This window comes from Meles meles, chromosome 10 (genome assembly GCF_922984935.1).
Source record: "Meles meles chromosome 10, mMelMel3.1 paternal haplotype, whole genome shotgun sequence".
Classification (NCBI taxonomy): domain Eukaryota; kingdom Metazoa; phylum Chordata; class Mammalia; order Carnivora; family Mustelidae; genus Meles; species Meles meles.
The window spans coordinates 51,473,405-51,481,434 of NC_060075.1; the positions used below are offsets into that span (position 1 = coordinate 51,473,405).

At 43.8% G+C, this 8,030-nt stretch overlaps 1 protein-coding gene across 3 annotated transcripts; it reads left to right on the forward strand.

Annotated features, from left to right (window-relative positions):
- The first annotated feature begins 664 nt into the window (after positions 1-664).
- LOC123952056 (cytochrome c) lies at positions 665-3,241 on the forward strand. Of its 3 annotated transcripts, none has more exons than XM_046021283.1 (3): positions 665-820; positions 1,916-2,092; positions 2,216-3,241. In XM_046021283.1, exons 2-3 carry the CDS (start codon positions 1,924-1,926, stop codon positions 2,362-2,364), a joined length of 318 nt encoding a protein of 105 aa, XP_045877239.1. In that variant the 5' UTR covers positions 665-820; positions 1,916-1,923; the 3' UTR covers positions 2,365-3,241. The 3 variants fall into 3 exon arrangements, with proteins under 3 accessions (XP_045877239.1, XP_045877241.1, XP_045877240.1); XM_046021285.1 differs by having other exon boundaries at positions 734-889; XM_046021284.1 differs by having other exon boundaries at positions 738-928.
- The last annotated feature ends 4,789 nt before the right edge of the window (positions 3,242-8,030 follow it).

The following is an 8,030-nucleotide window of genomic DNA, read 5'->3' on the forward strand; positions in this document are numbered from 1 at the left end:
AGGAAGAGACGGGTGTCGGCACAAAAGGAGCCGGCAGGTGTCGGGCCAGACCTACAGTCCAGTTTCTGCCGCAGCCGCAGAACCTTCCCCATGCCCCAATCTTGGGGCGTCCATCAAGGGGAGATTTGAAACATGACTTCAAGTATCAGAATGAAGGCGAAACAAGAACACGTCAGGAGCTTTGGTCCAACTCTTACAATTCGTAGATCCAGCCTACCCCTTTTGGGTGCGGCTGGCACCATTTGTGGAAACGCGATAGAGATTGAGTAAAGGTCGTCAGCTGACTGCACCGTAGCCCGAAGACCTTTAGGTGCACGAGAGACAAGGCGTTCCCCTCGGGGCAGGCAAAACTCCTCCCCTCTAAGCACATTACGTCAGCGAGCACAAGAGCAGTTACCTTGGCAGGATAACGCCCTCGATCCAGCACGCAACTCCGCTCCACCCTCCCCTTGGGTACACGCATGCACACACGGCAGAACGGTGATGTCAGCCCTTCCGGCACCACCTCGTTGTCGTACATCCAATGGCCTGTCGTAAGTGCCGGCAAGAGAGCAGAAGGGCACCCGCGCGGCACACCCTACCCTGCTAGCCGGCATACGCGCGGGTCATGGACGTAGGCCCTGGAGACTGGAGCCAATGAGGCGCGATGACGTCACCGCGTACCAGGCGGCGCAGCCGCACGTCTTGCCGCTAGGGGACGGAGAGAGCTCGGTTGCACCAACACCGGTACTTAGGTGCAGACCGGCGTGTCCTTGGGTTTAGAGAGCGGGACGTCCGGCTTGCGAGCGGATAACTTCGTTTTGCGCGCGACGAAAGAGCGGTGAGCGCGCGGCGTGGAGGCCGCAGCGGTCTGGAAGCCGAGCGCGGGGGCGCGCGACTACGTTGAAGGGTGCGCGGGCGGGCTGAGGTCAGCGCCCGGGTTTTGCGGGTGAGGCCCACGTGAGGCTGGCAGGATGACCCCCGCCTGTGGCCAGCCAGCACCGGATGGGTTACGGTTTGAGATGGGGCGGAACCCCAACTAAGTGGGAATATGGACTCGATCAGGGCCCTGAAAGCCTGGAGGAGACTTGGGTACAATACGACTGAGACCCAGGCCCTCGTAGTCCGGGCTGAGGGGCTGTGGAAGTGACAGACAAGACTAACCGAGATGAGGGCGGGAATGTGAGGGACGCGTGTAGCACCTCACATTCTCCTTCACAGGGGACAAAAACTGTTGCTTCTCCGAAAAGATGTCATTTTTCTTCTGGGTCACCTGTCGCTTTCCCCCTCAACCTGCTTAGGCATCTCGGGAAGGCAGGTTTTATCAGTCTCCTTGAAACCGGCCTGATTGGGTGACCTCGTGGTTGCCTCCTGAGATTCCAGAGCTGGAGGATGGGGGTCCCCGGGAGACCTCGCAGCCAGCCACTGCTCTCCCACCTACACAGTAAGGCAGTAAGTGACCCTGAGCAGCCTGAATCAAACACGACTTACGTTTTTTAAATGTATTCTAACTTAATCAGCGAAGTGGCTTCGATTTGTAGTATGAATAAATAGACTTATTTAAAAGTTGAAATTTTTGTGGTTTGGCTTAACCTAATCATGGTTTTCAACTTACTCAGATTTGTGACTTTTTGTGACCTTGACCCCAACTTTTGAGACCATTTTGACCTAGGCTCCCACTTTGCTTACTTGGTGTTTAATTCCGTCCAAACACTCATGGATGTGTATTTAAGGAAGTTCTCCTTCCAACTAGTGGTTTCTGTGCTACAAAGTCTGTTGCAAGTGTACTAAGTAAAATGAGATTCAGAGATTCACCCTGGTACTTATATCCTAGATTGGCAGTCAATAGTAATTGTCAGTAGAGTAACCACTGATTGCTTTCCATTGGATTTTTACATGGAGGGAAAAGGTAATAAATTGAGTGTTTTATTTTTAGATTTAAAAATGGGTGATGTTGAGAAGGGCAAGAAGATTTTTGTTCAGAAGTGTGCCCAGTGCCATACCGTGGAAAAGGGAGGCAAGCACAAGACTGGGCCAAATCTCCATGGTTTATTTGGCCGAAAGACAGGTCAGGCCCCTGGATTTTCTTACACGGATGCCAACAAGAATAAAGGTAAGGGGCTGGGGGCAGGGGCCAGTTTGTAAATAACAGAAGCACAAATTGCATGAATATAACCAATGGTAAATCCTTTATCAGGAGTGTAAAATATTTAACAATACATTCCTCCTTGTTTAGGCATCACCTGGGGAGAGGAGACACTGATGGAGTATTTGGAGAATCCCAAGAAGTACATCCCTGGGACAAAAATGATCTTCGCTGGCATTAAGAAGACAGGGGAAAGAGCAGACTTGATAGCTTATCTCAAAAAAGCTACTAAGGAGTAATAGTTGGCCATTGCCTTATTTATTGCAAAACAAAAATGTTTCATGACTTTTTAATGTGTTCAATTGATCTTATACACCAGAATTCAGATCATGAATGGCCGATAGAATATTTCTTTTGGACAGTCCTGATTTAAATAAGGTTGGCTTGTGGTTAAATGAATATGATCAGCTTTTTGAACTTTGATAGTAATTCTGGTTCAGCAAGTGCTGTCAGTTTTCCCCTTTTAAAAATATGATCGGAATTGATTAGTAATGTTCAGCTTTTCACAGAGGTGGTAAATGTCATCTCTAAACTTATAGGAGATTGGTTTTATATTTAGATTTATATAACTGGTTATATTAATATATTTAAATACTGAGGAAATCCCTTCACTGTCTCAGAACCAGCAAGACTGAGCTGTGTTTCCGGTTGTGTTCATTAGCCTGTTAAAGGCAAGGGTTGAAGATAAACTGGCATTGTCCACTTTTCTTTTTTTCTTAACTATGCCAATTTAATTAAAATTCCCTGCATCTAAAATGTTGCCTTTTGCTTAATGAAAGGCATTTTAATGTGGTTTATGTGTAATATTAAATAAAGAGTATTTAACACTTCTCATTTTATAGATCTAAGGTCAGATGCTTTTAAAATTCAGTGTGACAGGATATAGCAGCAGACATGGCTTGTGAATTATCTACTAAGTCAGACTAAGTTATAATTCAGGATTGTCTTCTAAACAGCTATTCAGAGACACAACTGTGGAAATACCATATATGTATGATTGGTAATGGTCCTTTTGCAACTCGTTAAAAGGGTTAAAATAGAGGAGATATATCATCAGCACAAATTTGTAAATTATGTGATAAGGCTTAAGATAATTAAAAACAAAATCACAGATCATTTTTCTAATGTGCTTGATTTAATGACTGATGCCAAAATTTTGAGTAAAACAGTTCCAAGTACTTGCGGAACAGTGTTTCTAGTTACAGTACTTGTATTTTCTTAGTCCCCTAGGACACCCTGAACTAGAACAACACTTCAGTAATTCATCTTTATAGAGTTTTCTCAGCCAGAATGAGCACTAGAGTGTTTATGCCAAATGTGGATAGACTGACATGCTTCTAGTCATCGTTTTGGGGCATATAACTATAATTTGTGTACCAGGTTATTGCATACATAGTCCATGCCATAAGATTGAGAATAGGCCCTAGAAGTTTTATGGAGGTGTTGAAATTCTCAGTGAAGGAAGTCTGGTGGTGAGAAGGCCCTCTCTCGGACAAAGAGACTGGGAAGAGGCTTTGTCAGTTGTTTCAAAGGTGATGAAGGTTATATTAAGCCCTGACAAAGCAATCTGTAACTTGGTGAATCTTATTTTAAATCATCAGAGAAATGTTAGTAAGCAAAGAAGTCAGGAAACATGCAGAAACAATTTGGGAAAGCAAAAGAAAGCCTGCTATAATTCAGAGGAAAAGCCTTCGTAATAGAGAACTTCAACTGTAGAAGTTAGTGGTATTCATAGACAGTACAGAAATTTAGCTTATAAGAATTCTAGATCATTATGGGAAGACATGGAGGCCGGGAGTTGATACACTTCTGTGCCTTCTACATCAACTAAAGCCTGTGTTGGCAGACATAATTACTAAGTACCTGCTGTGTTCTAGGACAGTTGTACTCATTAAGTGTCCCTCGTGATTTATATATAACATTTGGTGATCCTATAGTTAATTTAGAAGTGAGATTCCCAGCTGTGAGGTATATATGTTGTCTTAGAAATAAAGAAGACAGATTCCTGGGTGGCTCAGTCAGTTAAGCATCTGTCGTCAGCTCAAGTCATGATCCCAAGGTCCTGGGATCCAGCCCCTGTTCAGCTGGGAGCCTGCTTCTCCATCTCCCTTTGTCCCTCCCCTCTGCTCATGTGTGCTCCTGTGCATGTACTCTCTGACAAAATCTTAAGAATTTTAAAAAGCAGTGTCTAACCCATGTCTTCATGCCTATTGCTCCATTATAGGTAGCTTGCTGCTACCACAAGTGAATCAGGTTTTTAAGGAGCGTCTCTTCCAAGTGCCCCCTACACTCTGAATTTTGCCTAGAACAGCACTGTCTGATGGAATTTTCTGTGATGATGGATTGTACTTGGGCTGGCCAATGCAGTAGCCACTAGTCACATTTGGTGATTAAGCCCTTGAATTATTGCTAAATTTACATAGCCATACATGGCTACATTATAAGATTGCTGTTGAGCATTGACATCTGTGAAAACACTTAACTGGTGAGCACTGGAATACTTTTCACTTTATAACCATGCCAAATTCCTTGAAAATCACAGTGAAAAATTAACCTCTTCCAAGGTTAACAGTGATTGAATTGTCATAGCTAGTGTTCTTTTGTATTCTAAATTAGCTCCGATGATCTCTAGAACTTTTGATACCCTTGACTGTTTTGGTTTTTTTTTAAAGATTTTTTTTATTTGCGAGAAAGAGATAGTGGGAGAGGGAGAAGCAGGCTTCCCGCAGAGCAGGGAGCCCCATGCAGGGCTCAATCCCAGGACCCTAGAATCATGACCTCAGCCAAAGGCAGATGCTTAACAACTGAGCCACCCAGGCACCCCAGTAACGGCTCCTCTTTTAATCTCCCTTGGTTTAAGTAGCTTCACACTCCATATGGCATAAAACACAGGCTTTGTAGAATCTTTACACGTAGCTGTAATCTGTTGCTAAGCCAAATAATTTTTTCACATGACATTTTGGCTAAATTCTACCCCTATAACTCAGATCGCTTTATAAAGTTCATTGATTTCTCAGTTTATCTTCATTACCGCATAAGGTGTATGGATAAGTATCATTCCTATTTTATATCTAAACAGGCTCAGAGATTTTGTTGCTGTCAAAGGTCACACAGGCATTACCTTGGAGTAGTATCGCATGAACTAACCTTGCCTTTCTAAACTGTCTTCTAAAACTCCATATCCATATAAACCGGGTCATCTATTAGCCTCTTGACAGAACTCAAACTTCCCTTTTCTTACTGAAGACTGCCTTCTCCAGGGGTGCATGGGTGGCTCAAGTCCGTTGAGCTGCTGCCCTCAGCTTGGGTCGCAATCCCAGAGTCCTGGGATTGAGCCCCACTTGGGGCTCCTTGCTCGGCAGGGAGTCTGCTTCTCCTGGCCCACTGCCCACTCATGCTTAGTCACTCTCATTCTTTCTCTGTCTCAAAATCTGACAAAAATAATAAAAACTGTTCTCTGGGCCTCTAAACCTTTGCAGCCTTGCAGGTGGGGCCAGCTTGTCCTCTCACACTGTCCACAGCAGAGGCCATTGTGGTTTTGGCATCTTCCAGATGACTACTCTTCCTCTCACAGCAGAACTACCCGAGTAAGATTCGTGATCTTTGTCAACCCTTTGCTGTTTTCTGTACTTCTGAAACTTCACTATGTTTAACTGAGAATTTACGAACTCTGTTCCTACTCTTAAAAAAAAAATTATACTGGTAATAACTGCATAAAAATGAATGAATAACCTGTCCTTAGTGCCACTATAACCTCAACATTTTTTACTTGATTTTAATTCAGTACTGCTTTCTCTTGGCTGCAACTTAAAACTTGTCATTGCTCCAGAACTCCACTTCGAAAATCTGAAATTCCATTATACAGCCTCATACTACTCCATGTCTCTTGTAGTCTCTATTCCATTTGCTTGAATTCCTCAAAATCCCAGTCCCTGATCATTCCCTTGTGGCTTTCCTTCCTTGGTCAATTTCAATGTATCTTTTTTTTAAGATTTTATTTATTTGACAGGGAACACAAGCAGAGAGGGAGAAGCAGGCTTCCTAGAGAGCAGAGAGCATGATCAGGGCTTGATCCCAGAACCTTGGGATCATGACCCTGAGCTGAAGGCAGATGCTTAATGACTGAGCCACCCAGGCGCCCCTCAGTGTATCCTTTCAATCACTGTGTTGCCTGTACCCTCTACTTTGTCACCTGTGTTGTGCTCTACGCACACCAGGCCTGGGAGCAGCCCATCTATCTGCTTTGTCCACTTCCACACCCAATCTGAGCATTACTGGAAAAAACCACACACATCTGCCAATTGGCAACCCTGTTGTAAACCTCTGATTCAACCGAACCAGCAGACACCCAGCACAAGTGTCCTTATAATCATTCTCTCCCAGTCTTCCTCGTGGTTAATTTACAAAATCATGCTCCTTGAGCTTATCTCTCCCCTCTCCCCTGTTCTCATAGTAGATGGATGACCTTGCCTCCCATTTCAGATAGGAATTCTTTACTTCCTAACTAAAAGGAAGGGTTTTGTTGTCTCCTATCCCCCACCATCAACAATTCTTAATTCAGATATAGTTTAGAATGTTCAGTGACATCAACAGGAGTTCCAGATGTTAAACTTACCAGCATGGTCAATGTAACACCCAACTCCCAACCCTATGTCTTCTGCCTCTTCTCCCATAGAAGTTTGAAGTGCTAAATGCTTGCTTTCATTTCAGCGTGGGAACTTCACTTTGGAACCCATACTCCAACAGAACAAATACACTAAGTTCTAGAAATGCAGCTTTTCTTACCAGGTTAATGAAATTGTAGCTCAGCATGGATAATACATCTGGACCAAGACATAGAAAATCTATAGTTTGCATAGAATATGGGAAATCTATAGGTTTTCTAAGTCACCCACCCTGAGTTGGAGCATATCATATTATCAGATGAAACTACATTTGGTGAGTGTTGGAGGAAGACAGCCCAAGGATCTGAACTCTGTGCTGACGGGACCTACTGGAATCCTGCACAGTAACACTTCTGTGCCTTAAGTTAACTCCTCTGTAAACTGACATTAATTACAATAGCCCTGAGGGTTGTAAGGGTTAAACAAGAGAATGTGCATAGCACTTTGCACACTCAAATGACAGCTAATTTTTAATTGGGTGGGATTTGTTAAATTGATAGCTGGACAGATTGTACAGAAGGGAGACCAAGAGGATTCCTAACTGAAGTGGTATAATAGAAGAGAAGTGCCTGGAATTAAGGATTTGTATCCATGACTCCAGTCCATAATTCTAGTAGCTCACTCACTGGGGGAATACCTCATTCCCTATTACAGTGACCAGGAATAAGAATCAATGAAGTACAACATCCATCAAATTCCATTTACCTTGAGCTATTTGGAGAGAGGTCTAAGATGTGGTCAAAGGGTTAAACGGGCACCTAATTTTGATACATTTGTATGTCCAATTTTTCCAGCAACCTAACAAAGACAAAGTTGTTAATACCATACTTACTGGGATTATGCCAGTCTGCCAATTCTGAATCTTTAAAGGTAAACAGGAAAGGAGACAAATCAAGATGGGACCATGTGCATTAAAGGCAGCTTAGAGGGCCACCTGGGTGGCTGTCGGTTAAGCATCTGACTTTTGGTTTCAGTTCAGGTCATGATCTCTCTGGGGATCAAACCCCACATCAGGCACTGTGCTTAGCACAGTCTCCCTCCCTCCCCCTTCTGCTAACTCTCAAATAAATAATAATAGTGAATAAGAATAAAAGCAGCTTAGGGGGCAATGTTTAAGAGGCTGACTCCAGCCCTCCACTGCTCCACCTTCCAGAAGGATTTACCTGGAGGCTTAATCCAGGTCCCAGTAGGATACCACCTGCAAGGCCCTTGCCTGAGAAAAACTACCTAGTGTTTGTGTC